Here is a 20,560-nt window from a genome sequence, read left to right on the forward strand (position 1 = left end):
ACAAGAGCTACTTAGATAGTGACATTTTGTAAACTGGTTGATACGATGGCTTTGATTCTTTGGAAGGTATTGTGGGAGGCGATTTCAGATTCTTGCCCGAGGGCTTGACACTGACACTTGCTCTAGGTGCAAAGCAATGGGGGTATAAAATGTAGTTTGCCAAATTTGCTGATTTTGGTAGAGTTGGAAATGTGGGCAATGCTTGCTTACATAATCTAGATAGGAGAGGGTAGTGACTGAGAGCCAATTCACGTGTGCTGTGTGTTGGCAACTTGCAATCAACCGGGCAAGGTTTGGTTCACATGTGAAGCGAAGTGCAGCAATGAGATGGTGAAAGAGGGAAAATTTCAAAATCTAAAAGGGAGAAGAAACACCCAACGAGAGTAAACACCAAAGCTTTTCACTAGATTTCTTGATTGTGGATTTGTCTTCTTCTGTGGTTGCACTGTTGCTCCACCTCCAAGGGCACGATCAGGCTCGCAACTAGTGCTCAACAAGTTCACAAGAAATTTCTGGAAACTTTGCACGTGAATCTGAACTGTTTACAAGTTGTGCACATGTTCGAAACCACACAAGCACGTGAACAGGCTCTAAGCCCCGCCCGCACGAAGCAGCGCTTAGAATTTTTAAAAAGCAGAAAATCCACAATTTTGCGTTGTTTTTAAGAGTTGATGCATGTGGGGTCATAGTGGCGCCTTTTGTTGCCTTCAAAAGACACAGGCGCAGACATCCAACATGCTCTCTTCTGACTCGCTGCAGATTTTATTACTTTGTCTGCGTGCGTGCGTGAGTCTGCCGATTACGGGCGTCATACGGCCATCTTGTCGGTTGTGCAGCTTGCCACTTCAGTTGGCTTCTCCAGCAAGACACCGCGACTCCCCGAACGCCACCTCCCTCTTCTTCAGCTCCTTCTTCAACAGATTGTCCCCTCCAACAACTGAAGGCTTGCACGATCATACCACTCCTGTAGCTGCATATGCCTGCAAACGGGCCTCAGCTGGACCTGAAAAGAGCTGTCTTTCGATGGTTCTGCTGAAGGTGATTTGAGCCCCCCCCACCAACACACACCCACACCCACACACACCGCCCTCTCTCTGTGACCTCTCGCGCACACACACACACACACACAGAGAGAGAGAGAGAGAGAGAGAGAGAGAGAGAGAGAGAGAGAGAGAGAGAGAGAGAGAGAGAGAATCGCTTAAGCAGCCTTTCCATAACTGGGGTGGAACTCGCATGGTTACTTGTTTTGGCCTCGACCTCATTTACAGTACCTGATATGGTTACTTGTTTTGTCCTCGAGTACCTGATATGTGCTATATGTATAGCCTTTACATATGGGCCATATTCATACACTGTGATGGGCACGAAGGATCTGAGAATACATAATTTTAGTGGAGCAAAAAAAGGAAAAATCCTCCCCTTTGAGGAAAATGGTGTAAAATTAGTAAATTTCAGCTCAACTTTTCAAAATTTCTTCTTGAAAAATCCATTAAAAAGAGACATGTGCATGGTTGTGAAAATGATTTTTCCCAAACACTGTAGTTGAGCTTGTGATAAGAAGGCTGGATGCTGCCAATTGCTGATTTCAGGCAAAAGAGGAAGAAGCCTGTCAGCCAAAAGACCCACAAGACAAAGATGATCATGTTTGTGGATTGCCATCTCGAGAGGATATGGAGAAGATCAGGTCCGCAAGTTATCCAAAGAATGCAAAACAAGCTGCTGGAGGTCAAGCACGTATATGTTTGGAAGAGGAGTTTCAGTTCTTAGCTCCCCGTGTTACTTCAGATGCATCCATCTCCTGCACCACATTTAACATCTTAGCTCCAATCTACAAGCGTGTTGGCAATGAAGTAAGCTTCCTTCTAGCCTGCTGTTTGCTTAGCCTATATGGATACATCACTAACTATCAATGTCAAGCCATAAGCTGACATCTTGCATTGCAGTTTGCATAGTTGAAGAAGCTATTTGTGTACTGGATTGTGAATGAGGTCTTGACTTTTACACATAGCGGAAAGTAGGGTGATAGGTTTACCGGGGTATACACCTACAGTATGGGCTGTTAGGGCTAAAGACCCTGATTTCCAATGCTTTAAACAAGGTATTTGTACGCTTTCATGACCCTCTCAGTTAAAAATGCTCAATTCCTTGATATAATGGTTGCAGAGTTGCCGTGAGAGCCACTTCCATGATGTATGGCTCAGCAGAAATCAAAGAATCTTGGATATGCTCTTGCTTTTAGGGTCGTCGATAATCTGTCTGCAGGTACTCCATAGAAAAGACTCCAAATAATTTATTGATTGTCAAGAGCATTAATAAACCAAAAGTTAATGCTTTTTGATTTTGTTTGCAGGAATTTTGGCTTGAAAATGAGGAATTGGTACAATTGTATGATCGTAGGTTGCGCCAGTCTGGCTATACTATGTATAAACTTGCCCGGAGCAATAATAAAGGAGATGGTAAAAGAATTTCGATTATGTTCTTTACTGTTGTTTAAACATGCACACTACTTGCCTTAGTTTTGAGTTATTGTTCAGGTCTTTTAACAGCTATTAGGATGGACCGGCTGAGAGTTCTCAACTACAAGGAGTTGTTCTTTTATGATTGTGGAGATAGGGTTGCTCAAATCTTTCATCTTTGCTTGAAAGCTCCTTTCGACAAACGAGACCACCTTGACCAGGATGTGCTCCTTGTAAACACACACTTGCTGTTTCCACATGATTCTACTTTTTGCCCCATCCGATTACGTCAGGTTTGTTCTTTCTATTATTTTTTAGTGCTTAATATGTATCTCTAATTTGTTCATGAATTAATGTTCTAACGAATGTGAACAGGTTCACAAGATCATTGAGTCTTTGGTGCAGTATGAAAAGGAGAACGGTTTACCTTCAGTTCCTGTCATCCTGTGTGGGTGGGTCTTAGACATTCATGTTTGTCTTGCTAATTATTGCACTATCTTCATTGGTTCCTTAAAAACTCCTAGAGTGTCTGTTTCCTTTTTTGCAGGGACTGGAATGGAAGCAAACGTGGCCATGTGTACAAGTTCTTGCGCTCTCAAGGCTTTGTGTCATCTTATGACGCTGTGCATAGTTACACAGATAATGATGCTCACAGGGTAAACTTTATCTTATAACAAAGGAACATTATTCTCATGCATTTGGAAGATCGTTCTCATTGAAGTATGATGTTGTGCAGTGGATTAGTCATCGCAATCATCGCGGAGATGTATGTGGAGTTGATTTTATTTGGCTTCGGAATCCAACTGTACAAAAGAGACTTACCTCAGCAAGCTGGACAGATGCTTTATTTGGCATGTTAAAGGTGAGAAGTCCTATGCCCACTTCTGGAACTGAGAGATGTTGCAATTGCACAATAATGACTCCGTGATGACTGCAGAGTAAAGTATGTGAGGGTGGGATTTCGGAAGAAGATGCTCCTTGTCTTTCTGAATCCAACAAAGACCCTGAGATTTTGACGCGTTACGGGTTTGAAAGGAGGTTACATCAGGTATTAGCCTCTCCATTCTAGTATGCAATTCCCTATCATTTTCCAGAAAGGGATTAATAATGACTTATAGTACAGGGCGAGTTCCAAAGGCAATTTAGTGTCATCTTGTTTTGGTAAAGTCAGGAGTGAAGTGGTACTGAACAGTAGACCTGGTGTTAGGAAAAAAGCTGTTTTGACTTGCAAGCAGATTTGGTGGATTGAACCTTTAGTCATCGTCATACAAAACTCATCCAAGGCTTCAAGGTGCTGTTGTAGGCCCTCCTGTGATGCAGAGACCATCATACCGTGGGCTAGAGTACTTGCTAGATGCATGCCCATGCCCTCAGCTGGAAGGACCTACTCTGCTATGTCATTAATACAGAGACCAATAATGTTGTAGAGAGTGAGCATCCTTGCTTCACACTGATAGTGCTATCAATTGGTTGGATATGCCGTCTCGACACCAGACTCGTCCGGCCACATGTACCCCATATCCTATTTGATGGCACATTGAGGGTCTGAAGGCACTAAAAGAATCTCTCTCGTGGGAGGGTATCTACAGCATGGTGAAAGTCCACAAAAGAGCAGTGTAGTCTCCTCTTTTATACCTTTGCCTGACTCCAGTAGCGTAGTGTGAAGATCTGATCAATACCTTTGCCTGATCATTCCAGTAGCGTATTGTGAAGATTTGATCAATAGAAGAGGAAGCTGCATGTCCTTGTGTTTGTAAGCACTCACACTACGTATGAGCTCTGCGCCTCCAACTCTGCTTTATAGGGCTTGGCCAATGTGTGGCCAATCATGATAGTCCTATAGTTGCGCGGGTCGGAATTCCCAAACTTGTGGATATGCACAATAATTTACATATTCCACTTTGTTGAGAGGTCCTCAACAAGTGCTCTATTGAAGAGATGAGGTGAAAGGGGCGGAAGTGCCTGCAGCATATATAAGGTGCTCACTTTGCATACTTGTTTGATTGGGAAATCACACATGATGTGGACGATGTGTGTCCCTCTCTGTTATGTCCCGCTCACAGGAGAGGGGATCTAGCCCAGATGCCGTCGGGATGGGCGTCGAGTGTCCGGGCGGACATAGTGTGAACACGGCCAATGTGGCCGGCCATTATTATAAAAGGGAGGCCAAGGCCTCATTTGCAGTTATCGACCCCCACTGGCAGAGTGCCAGTGGTTAGCCCACGAGGCTAGGAGCGAGGTCACCTCGAGGAGGTGAGGCCGGGTGGTATGGGACGCCCAGTCTTACAGGTGTATGCCTACGTCCTCGGACGTTGGCCCGAGCACGCGGGAGCTGCCGGATGGTGGCTATGGTCGGGTGGTTCATCCGACGCGTATCTGTAGGCGGTCTGTGTAGCTGGGAGATCCCTTCTCCTCGTTCGTTTCATGGTATCAGAGCCGGCTTGGCTACGGAATGGACTGTGTGCACACCTACGGATTGGTTCGGGTCGGAAAACCTCAATTTTGTGTAATTTTTAGTGATTAATTTCTTTTTCTTCTCACAAGCATGTGTATAGGCGAAAAATTGATGTTGTTTTTTCTCATTCTTGATAAAATTCAGGGATTTAATAGGTACGATTGCTGAATTTTTCTGTTTTTTGACAAAATCAGAGGTTTTTTTTTTTTTTTTTTTTTTTTTTTCACTAGTCTTGCTGATTTTCGACGAAAATCAGAGAATTAGACTAATTTGCAGGAAATTTCAGCATGCAGTACCTATTTTCTCTAATCTTTCTCTATACTCTTCCTCTGTGCGAAGCATAGAGAGAGAAAATGAAATGATATTTTAACGTCTTCAAAAGGCCAAAATGACCTATGAGACCATCAGATACAAAGTGGTGAATCTAATACAATGTCTGAAGTACAAGTACAAAAAGTACTGAATGTAAAAATAAAAACTGAAAATGAGGTGTGAAATGTGAAATGTGAAAATGTAGAGTAGGCCCTCAATGACACTCTGAGTGTCGTGCTAGAATGCCTCTGATCCTCTGCTGGAGTCTCCGTCGATGGAGTGTGCTCCTGTGTCTCGGTCATGGTCGTCTCAATCTCTCGAGCTCAGTCGCTCTGTCAATGAGGGTGCCTCTGGTATGAATGTGGGTACAACCCTGTGCTGGTGGTTGGTCTCCTGGCTCCCTCGATCCAAAGAAATCTGTGATCTATCTCTGTGACTGTCGTACTCCATGTCTCCTCAGCAGACTATCTCTATGTCGGTGTAGCTCAAGTAGATATAAGCCAAGGCAGCTCTGATCCTGATACCTCATGATTCTATCTAGGGGTCCAAAACCTTCCCCGAATAAGCAATGGAAGCGCCCTCGTATCTCATAATACACAGTGCAGTGGCATATGTAGTGTAGCTCTGTCTCTGGCTCTCTATCGCATAGCTAGCATATCCTTGACTCCGGTGGTATCCCTCTGAATCCACCCGTCTCAATCTCTAGTTGGTGTGAGGATGTGCGAATCTGACCAATAGCACATCGCAGACCATGAGACAAATGAGTGTCCATGAGCTCGGACGAATCACAAACCCATCTCCCGAAAGTTGGAGAAGATGCTCTTTGTAGAAAGCCATCTTCGTGCCCAACTCTTGCATCGGCTCTACCCATGTCCTCCTGGTGTCCAACTGTATAAGATCCTGATGAATGAGTCTTAATGATCTCCGTCCGTGTGACTGGCAGGGAGGGTGCATCCAGGGAATACTGAAAAGGAGGCAATCTATCCATGTTGAAACCATGCCTGTGAAACCATGAGGTCATCTGCGCATACCAACATGATGCGTCTCCCTGCATCGCTAACTGTCTAGAGGACTCAAGAGCCAATCTAGTATATCTGCCTCTATGTGTATCCCATAAATTGTGCATAAAGGACATTGGTCTCGTAAGAGCCTTAATCTCTATAGGAGGGGCGGCTACCTCCGCTCGAATAATCGCATGCGGTACGGAGGCCTTGGCTCTAATCATCCGGGATATCATAACTACCAAGGGTCTCTCCATGCTCCTCCAACTGTCATGATTCACCGATGGTCCCCAAACCTGGACCCCATAAAGCATAGCTGAAGCAACCAAAGTATCAACGAGCCATAGCTTTGTTCGTGGTTCTTGAAACTGAACCTGCGAACACATCCTCTCTAGCCCTCCCAATGCCGCATAGGCTCTGGAAAGTCTAGTCTCTGTTGCTCTCCTGAGAGTAAACCTCGGTCCTGTGAACACCACCCCCAGGTATGTATATTCATCTGTGTACTCCACAGTATCCTGACCATCTACGAATGTAGGTGCCGATCTCTTGACCCACTGTGGTGTGGTGTTAAACACCATAACCTTGGTTTTACCAAGGTTCACAGACAATCCACTATCCTCTGCAAAGCTGTGCAATGCATCCAACTGTCTCTGCATGCCCTCTGGTGACTCTGATATCAACACAATATCATCAGCATATAATAATAAAGGGATCCATGTCCTTGCTAGCTGAGCGTCTGTCAGACTGTCGCCCTCTTTGTCAATGTAGTCAGAGACCTCATCTACATACGTACCAAAAAGTGTAGGGGACAAAGGACACCCCTGTTTCACTCCAATAGTGGAATGAACAATGTCAGAAAACCCCTCAAGAGTGCGTACCTGGCCAGTCACTGAGCCGTATAAAGCCATGATCCGCCATATGATCTGTGTGGGTACTCCCAACTGCAGTAGCCTACGCATCAATCTGGCCCTCGGCACTGTGTCAAATGCTTTGCGGAAGTCCACAAAGCAACAATACATCCGTCTTCCATGTGCCCGACCCTCCTCAATTATGGCTCTGAGTGTAAGAATATGGTCCAGAGTGGAGAAACCCCTCCTAAATCCAGCCTGTCCTGCTGCTCGTATGCCCTCATTTTCTGCCCATTTACTCGGCTGTTCAAGAATGGATGCATACAACCGTGCCAATGTGTGCCCTATCATAATAGTACGGTAGTTCCTTGGCACCGTGGGGTCCCCTGCCTTGAAGAGAGGTACAATAGTAGATAATCTCCAAAATCAGCAAGCTAGAGAGAGAGAGAGAGAGAGAGAGAGAGAGAGAGAGAGAGAGAGAGAGAGAGAGAGAGAGAGAGAGAGAGAGAGAGAGAGAGAGAGAGAGAGAGAGAGAGAGAGAGAGAGAGAGAGACCGGCCCGTAGGGCGGTAGGCGTTGGCTTTCACCCAAAATTCTTTACTTTAAACGCACACACAGAGCACTTTGCAAAGGAAACGTGCGACGGGAATTAACACTTGAATACACACACAGCTCGGAAGCTAGAATGCCCCGAGCAGACGCTGACAACGTGTAGGCCCCAAAATTGGCGCCCCTTTCGGTATTTCTTTATACTTTGAGAGGGTAAATTTACAAAGTAAGGTCCTGGGAATCCTTTGTCTGTATCCAACTAGATACCACTTGATTTGGCAAATTTCGGCAGCATAACAGCCCCAAAACTTGCGCGAAACAAATTCCCCTGCTGGAACTTACTTCCACTGGCATAAAACCCTCTGATTCCTGCCAAAAAACAGTAAATTCAGCACGCTGTTTTTACTGGTTTTTGCCCTGTTTTCAGCCCCAAACAGTCCCCTAACTATCCTCTGCTAGTGGGGCATGATTCCCAATGGTTCTGGCGTCCGTACGGCTGAAAAACAATCAATTTACAGCGCATACACAACGCTGAAAACTCACCTGTAAGGTGAGGTTATGACCCTCACCGGTGATTGCTTTGGAGTAGTAGTTAGCTATCTCTGTTCTTGCTCAAGGAGGCTCTTGCCGCAACACAAAAGCATGAAACCACACAGTTGTACATCAGTCAAATGAAGAGCCCTCTTGTGGGGCATCACATAACTGCACGTAGGGGAGAGAGAGGGCAGTGTGTAGTGTTTAGGGCATCACTCCTAGCACCACACTGTACATGAGAGGGAAAGAAAGCACTCCATAGCTCTTAACCTATGACAGGTTCTCAATGAAGTATCCCCCCCAGCATAAATCGAGTCCCCCTCTTCTGCCCTTGACCTGTACTGTATATGTGAACAAATAGATGCAAAAGAGGAAGATTTCCATAGCTGCCAAAACCTGCATATCGCTGAAAACGCAGCAAAATAGCCCTGTAAACACGCATCTGATGCCTTCCAATGCTGAAAACGAGCTCTTTGGACCTAGGCAAAGTCATGGGAAGCTCAAAAATGGAGAGAAATGGCTGAAAATCAGAGTTAACAGTCTCCAAAACTGCTCCAAAAAGTTAGTTACGAGTTCTGTTCTCCCAAACTTGGTAAATTGGCCAAAAAGTGCCACTTGGCACTCATACATGCAATTTCCCTGCATTGGGCTTCCTCCTTAAAAATCTCTCAACTGGTGCATGAGTTGACTTTGCAGCAGAGTAATAAAATGTTCCCCTGGTCATACCGAAGGTAATGACGCGAACACATTTCACGGCCCAAAATAGCAGTTTCCTAATTTTTAGGAGATGCTTCATTTGGGCTCTCACTGGTCATCTGACCATCTATCCTCATTGAAACCGCATCCAAAAGTGCAATGTGGCCCAACTGTCAGATACTTTCTGTTGGTGATTCCACCTTGACTTTATGCCTTTATTGAGTTCACTTCCTAGTATATACCAACTTGCTAAGTGCGACGGGGAGACCTACATGATCTTGAACTGAGCTTAGACATCCTTTTACTTTACGAGTTCCAGTGCTGACCAACTTCCCATCTGCAGGTGAAACTATCGTTCACATTGGCCATACAATGTCCGACCGTTTGCAACTTCAAAAAGAGGGTCTCAAAAATTAAACAAAAATCATTGGAAAGAAACCAACAACTAAGGTTAGCAGTTGCCACGTCCTCGTGACACACACACACACACACACACACACACACACACACACACACAGAGAGAGAGAGAGAGAGAGAGAGAGAGAGAGAGAGAGAGAGAGAGAGAGAGAGAGAGAGAGAGAGAGTTGTCCACTTGGAGAAAATTTGAGGATAGATGTAGAGGGAGATGATGACAGTAGTGTAGAGGCCTTTTGGGTTAATGGTAGAGTGAAAGTTAAGAAAGTAGATGATGCTCAAACGAGGATGAAAGGGGGAGTTGTTTTAGAACAAAAGATAAATTAGGTAACATGGGGACAAGTGACCAATCACATGTCAAGAGGTTGATGCATGTGTGACAAGTGTCCCTCTGTTGAAGCACTAGGCAACAAGTGTCCACTTTCTGAGAGGAATGCGACAAGTGTCCCGCCATTTTTCACTTTGTTGGTCTGGTTGACACTTGTTCTCCTCCTAGACTTTTCTTGTAGGATCTTCTAGAATCGTCTGGAAGCATCCTTTTCTAGCCGAAAATTGCTGATTAAAAAACCATCAATATGGGATCAAAATGAAAGCTCTTTTCGTGTAGATCACATTTCTAACTTCAAAACATAAATCCAAGATGTTTGTGAAAACATATAAACATTCAAATTATTCAGCCCACATATGCAAAATGAACAATCTTTCATGTTCATGCGATCTTATTGATTGTAACTGTTGTTTTTGGCGGATCTAGCCCACACTTTAAGGCATTAATTCTTTTTGTGTGCGAGTATGACCTGATATGCAAGAGTTACAAGCCCCAGGCGCTCCGTCTCAGCTAGCTAGGTGGGAGTGTGCATTAAATATTTTCTAACCCATTGCATGGGTCCACCATAACATGGGACCACTCGTCAGTGGCCTACTCAAATGCACTCTTCTGGCTATCCTTCAAAGAGGAAAAAAATTTTCAAACGTAAAGAATAAGCATCATTAGAAAAAAGTTACAAGATCTTTGTCTTTTGAGTTGTGACATCTGGCGATGAAGACGAGGAAGACTTGCTGGCTGAAAAACGCTGGTGGAATGGGGCTGAAATCTGCAAATGCTAGTACTTATGGGCTGATTGGGTGCTGTAGGCTGAAAACGCTATGGGTGTTGGATGTGCTGGTGAAAAGCGCTAGGGGTACTTGTGCTACTGGGTACTGGTATTGCAGGTAATGCTTTTCTTCCCGGAGAGGAGACCCCTGGCCAATAAAGCTAATAAAGCCTTGGTCGAGCATTGTTAGATTGAGCCGAGTTCTTGATAAAACGATGCTAATATGTCACTTATCAATAAGTTGATGAACTACCAATAAGAGGTGCTTTGTATGCAGTTATTACCTAGGCTTGGTACTAATGGTGGTGCATGGGAACACTCCCTAGTGCCTACACCTAGCAGACCATGGTTGTGCTTATGTGCAATCAGAGGGTATGTAGCTACTCTAGAGTGCCTTGACATGCACGTCTTGTGCACGTGCTCACAAGCGTGCCAATACACTTCCCTTGTGAGTGGTACACTTCTACAAGTCTTCTAACAAGGGTGCTCGCAACGAGAGAGAAAAGGCATCGCGATAGATGGCTGAAAATTGATCATCTTGAAGTGATGAGCCATTGTCGCAGTCAATTTAGCTTGTTGGAAGAGGCTCTCTAGAATGCTCCTAGATCAGAATATTGCTTGCCAAAGGGATTAAAAACGCTTTCACAATGGCAGCAGCCGGCGTTGGTTGGAGGCTTCTAGCCAAGACTGAGGATTGCTATTTTCTTTGGGGTAGCTGTTACTACCTTCATCCCTGTTGGCTTCTTGTCACGCCTCTGCCCGTGGAGGTAGAGGGCTTATTTGTGAGGATTCAAGGTACTAATCCTTTATTAAGTATGTAACAAACTGCTGACGTGTCAAAGCCTAAAGATTGGAGCCAACTTACAGATGCCGGTCGAGGGGCCTAAACCCTAAGAAGAACAAGTAACAGAAGAAGTCCTCCCAACTTATGGGGAGCTCGTCCGATGGGGCCCCAAGTGACACAAAGGATTAAAATAAAGCAGGACCCGCACACACACAAATACTGATGACGTGGCAGATGTTCGAAAATTGCGTTGACATGATGACGTGGCATGCTGTACGGAATTCCGCGTTTTGCGCTGGCTGATGACATGGCAGCAATACTGATTTCCGTGATTTACGTTGACAGCTTTTTGGCATTGCTTTTGCACCAGATGCTTTTGAGTTAAAAGGCTTTTCATGAAAAACTGCTTTTCAGGCCGAGGGCCCAGGCATATAGTGAATCGCCATGTGAAAATTTACCAAAAATTCAACCCATCTTCCTTGACGAGGATTCATCACTGGTTGAGTAAAAATATACGTCAAAGAGTGATGATTTGTTTTAACCACTGAATCTGCGTCAAGAAGGTAATGTTTCCAAGTGCGGTAAGCATGTACGATAGCCGACAATTCCTTATCATATACTGGGTATCGCATCTGAATTGCTGAAAATTTTCGATTGTGAAAAGCAATGACACGATCATTTTGCATGAGAATGCCACCTGATGCTTGATTAGAAGCATCGGTCATCACATCAAATGGTTGAGTAGGATCTGCGATTTCTAAGACAGGAGTTGTCGTCAAAGCATGCTTAAGATCATTGAAAGACTTATCTGCTTCATCAGTCCAATGTAGCTTATCCTTCTTTGTCAATTCCGTTAGAGGAGAAGCAATATCTGAGAACTTATGAACTTTGGTGTGATAAAAATTAGCAAGACCCAAGAAAGATCTCACATCTGTAATAGTGAGAGATAAAGGTCAGTCAACAATGACCTTAATCTTCTTTGGAACCTTCGCATGTCCAAGGTATTCCACGTGATCCTTGAAAAACTCGCTTTTCTTCTTGTTGATGTACAACACATTTGTATGTAATGTCTCAAAGACAATGTGCAAGTGTTCTTTGTGATCTGCCATGGTTTTACTGAAGACAAGGATGTCGTCGAGGTACACGATCACAAATTTATCCAAATAGGGGCCAAAAATTTCATTCATTAAGGTCATGAAGGTTGCTGGGGCATTGGTTAACCCAAAAGGAATGACCAGAAATTCATAATGACCGTACTTTGTCCGAAAAGCTGTTTTGTGCGAATCTGGTGATAACCTGACTTTAGATCGATCTTGGAATAGACCCTTGAACCCAATAGTTGATCAAAGAGTTCATCGATGCGAGGTAAAGGAAATTTGTTTTTTATCGTCAGCTTATTGAGAGCACGATAATCAATGCAAAGACGCATGGAGCCATCCTTCTTTTTCTCCAATAAGACTGGAGTGCCAAAAGGACTTTTGCTGGGACGGATATGACCGTTATCCAATAAATCTTCCAATTGTCGCTGAATTTCTTGAGATTCTGAATATGAAACGCGATAAGGAGCTTGAACTGGAGGAGGTTGATTGGGAAGCAAATCGATGGTATGATCCATAGGTCTACGAGGAGGTAATGTAGTTGGGAGCTCATCAAGAAATAAGTCCATGAATGGTTTAAAGAAGGGCTGTTGCAAGTAAGCAGTGGGTGATGTTGAGGATTTTGATGTTTCTTCTGTTTTTGCTTCTTTTTCTCGCAACATAACCAAGGCTGTTGCACAATCACGCTTGCGGACCAAACGCTTAACTTGTAAAGTTGAGACCAAGGTGATAGGCTTTGCATTAAAAAGACCATGGAGTTCCACTTCTCAATGATCATGATAAAGCTGAATGGAATGATCTTTGAAGTTGATGACAGGATCATACTGATACAGCCAAGATTGACCAAGAATCATGTCGTAGTGCGATAAGGGCATTACTGCAAAGCTTAACCGATCCTGGTAATCCTGAATTTGAAATTGTAACTGTTGAAGTTTCCTGTTGCAGTTCAAAAATGAACCATCTGCAAGTTTCACTTGAAAAGCTTCCAAACTCTGTTGGGTTGGTAGGTGAAGCTTGCTGACTAAAGAAGTGCTTACAAAATTTGTGGAACATCCACTATCCACGAGCACATTGATTGGATGTTGACCAATGAAACCAAGAAGACTGAGCACCTGGTTGGAAAGATCAATAGGAACGGAGGTGCGATTATGGGCATTTAACATTAAGGCGTTAACCACTTTGGATACTCGAATCGCACGAACTGCCTATTTGCCTTTGTCCTTTGTAGGAGGTGGACAATGTTCTGAATCTGTACACGACTCCATATTTGAATTTTGCCGTATATTTGAAGGGTTTGGACGCTTTGGGCATTCATACCACCTGTGTTGGGACCACCACAAATTGTGCACAATCCTGTGCGGTTGGGTTGAGAGGTGGAGGGAGCCAATGAAGAGGCTTGTTGCTCTGCTAAACCATTACGACGCCCGTTATGTCGGCGGTCGGACCGAAACTGTCCTCGATTCCTATTGTTGTTGTTGGAAGAGGAACCGTTATATGAAGTTGTTGCTTGTCCAGAAAACCGAGGCCGAAAAGACTGTTGTCTAGAAAATTGTTGTCCAGAAGACTGAGGTTGCTGTGGTGAGCGCCGATTAGGGTTACAGTTGCTTGGGCGACCACGTTGAGAAAAGCGGCCACTGGTTGAAGACTGATTGCCCATAAATAAGGTTCGTGTTGGACGGCGATTGTCTCCAAGCCGTTCGACATAAGCAATGGCAGCATCCAATGTAGTTGGGTTAAACTTTTGCACATCATCCGGGTTCTAGTCCGTCGATAAAACTGTGTAGTCAATCCGATGAACTGAGGGTCTCTATCTCCAGAGTTAGCCTTTGGAACTCTATGATATACACGGCCAAGGAACCTGTTTGGTTTAGGCGGCGGAGAGTAGACCGTGCATGAAAGTCTGCATTCGCAGGTTCAAATGCTTTGCGAATGAAGCGTCGGAATTTGTCCCATGAAGGGGTGTGTTTACCGTCAGCAACTCTACGTTGCCACCACAGGAACGTTGTATCTTTTAATAATGAACTGGCCAATGCAACTTTCTTACTTTCCACCAAGTCCATATTGGACAGGTAGACCTCCATCTTAAATATCCATCGGTCTAGCACGCGCTTGTCGCTGCGACCATTGTATGGTTCTGGCAGCTTAACATCGAGCTTCTTTTTCTGTGTGGAATTAAATTTTTATAAAGAAGCTGTAATTCATTATTGTCTACCTTTGCTGTAGGATCTGGTTCGTCTTCGTGTGCGTCCATTGAAGCTTCTGAAGAAGAGGGTGAAGCAGCAGAAGGGTTTGCTCGAGAAGAAGTGTGTCTGCTACATCTGCTCCAAACGAGTGTTGAGGGAAGCAAGACTTGTTGTAAAGCTTCCATTTGTTCCTTGAGGAGAGCAAGCATTGGTGCCTGCTGGCCATCTTCTTTTGCTTGGGACATCGACATAGTTCTACCTCAGAGAGAGTGCCGAGGAGAAGCTGGAGAAGTATGGGGCATGTAGACAGGAGAAGCCGCTACTGAAGATTTGTCGAACTCTGCTATGAAATCTGGAGAATCCTTGAGATCCTCGATCTCGTTCAATGGAGGTGTTTCCTTTGGAGCGGGTGTCAAAGGTGTATAATCTGGAATTAGAATCTCGCTGTGAACACGCACCAACGGTTGGAGTGAAATAATATTGTTGATACGTCCACTCTGCACTCTGTCAGTGAGTAGGCGAGATGAGGGTTCCGACCAAGGAAGTACTTGTAGTGCTGAAGATGCTGTGGCTCGCACATCAAAACAATATTCCACACCACCCAAGTCTGGAATTGTGTCGAGTGGCGGTGGGTGACGTATAATAGGTACTGTTGCGGAGCCGGTACAACCTTGGGTATTGGAACTGGTATCTCTGCTGGAACGGGAGTGCTTTCGGAAACTGGAGCGTTCACGGGAACAGGGTCGGGTTTCGGCAAATCGGGAATGATAATAAATTCGGGTTCCGGAGTATCGGGAATTACAATGACTTCGCGTTCCGGCAACCGGAATCTCGTCTATGTACAAGAGAAAAGGGATTGGACGTCGAAGGCATCGTCGGCCATGACGGCGAGGAATCCCGCGCGCGTAGCGTACACCCAAGGCCAGGGAGAGATCGAAGTGCTGGATGCCAATGTTTGATGAAAAGCATCGCTGGCTGCTCGTTGGGCATTTTTATCATTTGTTTTTAATGAAGGGGTATGTTCACATAAAATTTAAAAAAATTTGGTTCTTGGGCCGGGCGGCCACTCAACTCAAGTACTTGGTCGGGCAATTCGAATGAAGTCTTTACGTGGAGTTGTAAAACGTAAGAGCGAGCGTGGAATAAAAAGCCAGGCAGCGCGTATGAATTAAGGGACAATGAAGGTTTTTTTGAAGAGGCGCTTCAGTGTTGCTGATGTGGGCTGCCGCTTGGAGAGGTGCCGCTTGGGGAAGGTTGTGATGCGAAGGGATTCCAGCGAATGGGTGCAATTCAGCCCGTGTTTGCAGAATTTCCACCAAGGGTGCTCACACGAAAGGGTACTCAGATGAAGAGGTACACAGTGGAGCTTGAAAAGGCACACTCATTCGCATTGACCCATGCATCACCACAAGCACGACTGGTACGGGTATACAGCCATGCTGCTGTTTCTGGTGTTATGTAGTATATATTATACTAGAACATAAGTAAACTTAAGTTACCTCATGGCGAGATGTGTGCAGGCCACCGTTCTTCGGATTCCATACAACGCCGGAAGAGGGGTAGAGTGTAGCGTCAAGGGTGAGAGGCTCACAACCGTAGGGTCCTGGGAATTTTTTTTGCTTTGATACCACTGAGGATTCTAGGTACTAATCATTTATTAAGTACTTAAACTCATGATTAAAACTCAAGAAACTTGAACTGAACTCAGAAACAAGACTCAGAAGACTGTTTGATTGATTGAAAGTGTGACACAATGGCTCCTTATATAGGAGACGAAGAGACACAAATGAAAAGACACATCTCTTGGTGAAGAGACATGACTTTAGATGTAAAGACACATCCTTTCGGCTAAGAGCTGCAACCATTGGGCGAATAGTCGCACCCGTAGAGCGAAGGGTGTGACTAGTCGTCGAAGGAGTGTGGCTTTTGGCGAAGAGGCACGTCTCTTGGGCGAAGGGTCGTGTCCATCCAAGTGTAGAGGTTCTGCTTGGCATGGCACTTCGCATATCTGCATCAATGAGTAAGTATGTAATGTAACTAAGTCACAAACGTGACATTATTTTACTCTTATAGGAGGGTTCCCCCCCCCCCCCCCCCCCCCCGATTTTTTACCATCTTTCAGCTTTGCCCATGTGGCTTAGTCGTATCAGCACTTATTGTTTTCTGGCTTTGGGTTTGCTATGTACTTGCCCCTCATGGATTGGCACCATTTGGGTGTCTTGTTGGAATGCAGGCTTGTTTTTTCCTTCTTTGTGTGCGAGTGTCTGTGTTTCTGTGTGTGTGTGTGAGAGAGAGAGAGAGAGAGAGAGAGAGAGAGAGAGAGAGAGAGATGCTGCAGGGTATGGCTCCAGTTAGTGGTCTCTCAAAGCCTGATGATAGCTCAACTAACGCCAGTGGATTCGGTATACATGATGCTTATTTGTTTCCTCCGGAAGTGGAAAAAGGTTTCTGGCCCGAAGACTACTCTTTGTCAGATCATGCCCCACTGACAGCTGTTTTTGAACCAATCAAAGAGTGCGACTAGATTTGACGGAAGGGGAGAGACAGTCGAAAAATTCCTAAGAACACCCAAATGGGGCCGATTCTGAAATCGGCCCCTTTTCTTTGCAAAAGAGAGAGAAAAAAAAGAAGGGATGCTCTCATCTTACTTTACTGCTGCTTTTGCAGGGAGGCAGGGTTGTTTTCTCAGTTTTGGTTTAGCTTTTAACATGTGAAAGTTTAGGGTTGTACATGGAGCTGATCGATGATGTGCTGCTTGCGGCCAGATTCTTGCACCTTGTTGGGCATGAGATTGCAGCACAAAGATCTTAGTGCTGGCCTGCTTATACTAACTTTTAAGGTAACCTTGTATCAACGAGTTGCCATACCGCTAAAGGCAAATTTATATACCATGCATAATTATGAAGTTAATTCTGTTAAGCTCTAAACCTTCGACTGGAAGACATAAAAAAGAGCTGCGGTATAGATACATAGAATGTTTGAGAACTCCTGTAATTGTAAAACAGTCAAGTATAGTCATTGTTTTTTTGGCATGATAAAACATGCCATAGAGAACAAGGAGAAAATCATACAAAGTTTCGGATTTTTGTAAATGGGTCCTTGCATTGAAGAGCTTCGTGACTTAAATTTTGTTTTGAAAAGATTTATCTGAGTTTGTAAATGGTCCTCTTATTTGGGGGCTAGGACTTCCTTTTTAACTTAAATGCCAATGTAAGTCTTCACCTTGTTATGGTTAATGTTTGTCGCACAACTGTTGAATATGTGATGAGTTGCTGGTATTCCTTGAACTAACCATGCCTAAATAGAAGCTGGGGACGTCCGAGGATGGACGATGAATCATGTCTACTATAACATGATCAAAGTAAATACAAAAGGAGTTTTTTTTTTTTGGTAATGTGATTCAATAGCACATGCCTTTTGTCTTTGAGAATAAGGTGAAGCCTCAATCTGGCATTTCAAAACAAAATGTAAAGAAAGTCAATGTGACCTTTTAATGCAGGGGATCCATTTACTAAGTAAAGAAAGGTGCACCAAAAATGTGTACGCCTCTCTTCTCCTCGAGGGCATGATGATTTAACATGAAGATCAGTCTGGAGTAACGTGCGTAAAACAAGGCCAACTCTCATTATGACCTAAGTAGGATAGAAGGAAAAGTAGCAGGGTTGTGTTGTGGCTAGTATATTTTAACTTGAAAGTGAGATTGAAAGAAATGTACCCAGCATATATAAAATCTTTTCTTTGTTTTAAAATACAGTTACAACTAGTAAAAATATCCCCTAATGACTCTCCACTTATCATTGTAATGAGAGCTTAACAATCTCTTGTAGCTCTTCACATAATGCGAGTAAGAGCTTTGACAATGATGCACAAAGACGACAAAACTTACTTGAGAAGGATAAGCTTTTCAGCCAAGTAACAAATACTAAAGATATAAAATAATTTGCAGTGAAAATAAACAAAAACATGCTATGCGAAAATGTCCTATGTCTTCTCAAGCTTGAACACAAGGCATTGTCCCTACATGCTCCACCGCCTCCCCTTGAAGTTGCATTGCGACTCGTTGCGTGCTTTTCCTTGGCAATCTCTCATGGAAACTCACAAGAACTTGGCAACCCATGTGAACTAGCTCTTAGCTCTACGCTTACCAGATTTCACTCCATTACTTTCAAGCACAATGGAGTACCATTAACATACCTTGGGGGGTCTTCTAGATGCATGTGTGCACACTTAAGTTTTGTATGGCCCTAAAAGGAACCATCATCTTTGTTGCATATATTCTCTCCTTGGTTTGCTTAGGCTGGGTTCAAACTGAGCCGGCGGAAGAAAGAAGTCTTCGCAAATTTGCCGTCGCCTAGTGTGGAGGTGGAACAGTGAGAAAGCAAAGGGGGCTAGAGAGAGGCCATCAACTCTTCCGTTGGGGGGGGCGGGGGGTCGGAAGAAAAATGGAGGGCCCGGTAGAAGAGTGCCTCAACTTCAACCAATCAACTTTTGCCATGGAGCAATGACGCCCCTTTGCAGTTTTCTTCCGTCGTCTAGTCTGAACAACCCTTAGGCCTAGTCTGAACCACCCTTAGGCACGGTGAGTAAAAATTTGGTATGAAATGGACAATTTTTAAAGTGAAGATGGTGAAAATTTGGTATAAAATTGACACTCAACATGTGGGTGCTCTATTTAGGGTTCATATGTCAAGAGTAGAATCATTCTGACGGAAAATCATTATTTGTAGCGTATAGCAATGCCACAAATATAGGAGGCGGCTTGTTGCGAATGTATGTGTGTGTGGTTTTGTGGGGAGAGAGAGAGAGAGAGAGAGAGAGAGAGAGAGCAAAGGAGGTGCGGCCAGCTAGCCCGCAAGCAGGGCCTACGGCTACGAGCTTAGTTTTGCGATTGGGTGTTAGGCCTAGAAAAAAGTTATTGATGTTGCTTTTTATAGTGGCCCCCTTTCCCAATCGAACTAGCTTCCGAATATCGCACATTTGGGTGATTTGCGAAATAAGGAAGAGGTGGCGCACAAATTACACAGCCAAAGCTTCACAATGATAGTTTGCAGTAGAATAACTAGAGGTGAAGAGGGTGGCCATTGACCTCATGGATGAGTTTTAGGGACCCTGTAGTAGCACTGCTATACCATCGTGCTTTGGTAGGTAGGACCCTTTGTCACGATGGAGCAAGTCTTGTCTTTCGGCATTACAAAGCATGTTGTGGAAGTCTCTCCAATGGATTTATAACTAAAGCAAGCCTCCACTACGTGTTCCACGGGCATGGACAGGTGGGATCGTTGGTGGGATGAATGGATATCGGGCAAAGCTACATCGCCTCCTTGATTCCCTCCCACTTTCGAGGAATGAACACACAACTGGGCATCGAGAGGCATGTGCCTTAACCACGGCTCCTGTGCATGCCTTCATGAGATGTAGACGTCCATTAATGCTTTTGGTGTGCAAACATGTAGAGGGGTGAAAGTAATTGTTATCAAGATTTAATTTTGATGAGTTTTAGGCTTTATCATGACTTTCTCTCTCTAGAAATGACTATACTAGAGAGAGAAAACGCAAGAAAGCACACAAGAAAAGACAATGAGGCATGCAAGACATTGAATGAAAAGGTGACCGTTTTAAGTACGTGACGCTAGTTTCACTTTTCGAAGTGTTCAGTTGTCCTTTTGAACATACTCAATAAACGCAAGTGCATTTTAAGAATATTTTCTAGAGAGATCAATATAATTTTTTATTAGGCTCTCTAGAAGATCTCTAAAATGTTCTAATGGTAGGAGAAGAACGACAAATGATGATCAAGGAATTTGCTAAGTTGCTTGGGTCCTAAAGATCTTAGCCTCTATGGTCCTATGTATACTCTAGCTTCTCTTTGTTGTAAAGAGTTCCATGAGCATGATCAATGAAAATCATTTGGAGGAGGGGTCTGCTTTACAAAATTTGGCCCTTAGTCTTCTGTCATCTCATATCAATAATCTTTCCTTAATTTTGGTTATAAGCATGCTGGTGTGAATATGTATGTGGATATGATGCTTAGTTATGCACCTAAAAATGCAATGCATAAAGTAAACTAAAGTTAATTAAGGTTTCATTGGTTTTAAAGCTTTAATGTTTTTCTCTTTTTCACAAGGTAGACAAAATTTC

The 20,560-nt window shown here is 44.1% G+C and overlaps 1 protein-coding gene across 1 annotated transcript; it reads left to right on the top strand.

The window, feature by feature from the left end:
- Positions 1-706: 706 nt before the first annotated feature.
- LOC147437459 (putative calcium-binding protein At1g02270) lies at positions 707-17,514 on the top strand. The gene is made up of 12 exons (XM_086486999.1): positions 707-1,038; positions 1,590-1,850; positions 2,164-2,262; positions 2,351-2,456; positions 2,535-2,749; positions 2,832-2,908; positions 3,004-3,112; positions 3,193-3,318; positions 3,394-3,504; positions 16,761-16,936; positions 17,090-17,098; positions 17,188-17,514. Exons 1-12 carry the CDS (start codon positions 736-738, stop codon positions 17,231-17,233), a joined length of 1,638 nt encoding a protein of 545 aa, XP_086343125.1. The 5' UTR covers positions 707-735; the 3' UTR covers positions 17,234-17,514.
- The last annotated feature ends 3,046 nt before the right edge of the window (positions 17,515-20,560 follow it).

This window comes from Adiantum capillus-veneris, chromosome 17 (genome assembly GCF_014529385.1).
Source record: "Adiantum capillus-veneris isolate H3 chromosome 17, ASM1452938v2, whole genome shotgun sequence".
Classification (NCBI taxonomy): domain Eukaryota; kingdom Viridiplantae; phylum Streptophyta; class Polypodiopsida; order Polypodiales; family Pteridaceae; genus Adiantum; species Adiantum capillus-veneris.

Excerpts from the sequence above, each read along its gene's own strand:
- LOC147437459 (XM_086486999.1), top strand. The coding sequence starts at position 736 with ATGCTCTCTTCTGACTCGCTGCAGATTTTATTACTTTGTCTGCGTGCG. Across the intron at positions 2,263-2,350 it reads CGTCGATAATCTGTCTGCAG|GAATTTTGGCTTGAAAATGA; the intron begins GTACTCCATAGA and ends TTTTGTTTGCAG. Across the intron at positions 2,909-3,003 it reads GTTCCTGTCATCCTGTGTGG|GGACTGGAATGGAAGCAAAC; the intron begins GTGGGTCTTAGA and ends CCTTTTTTGCAG.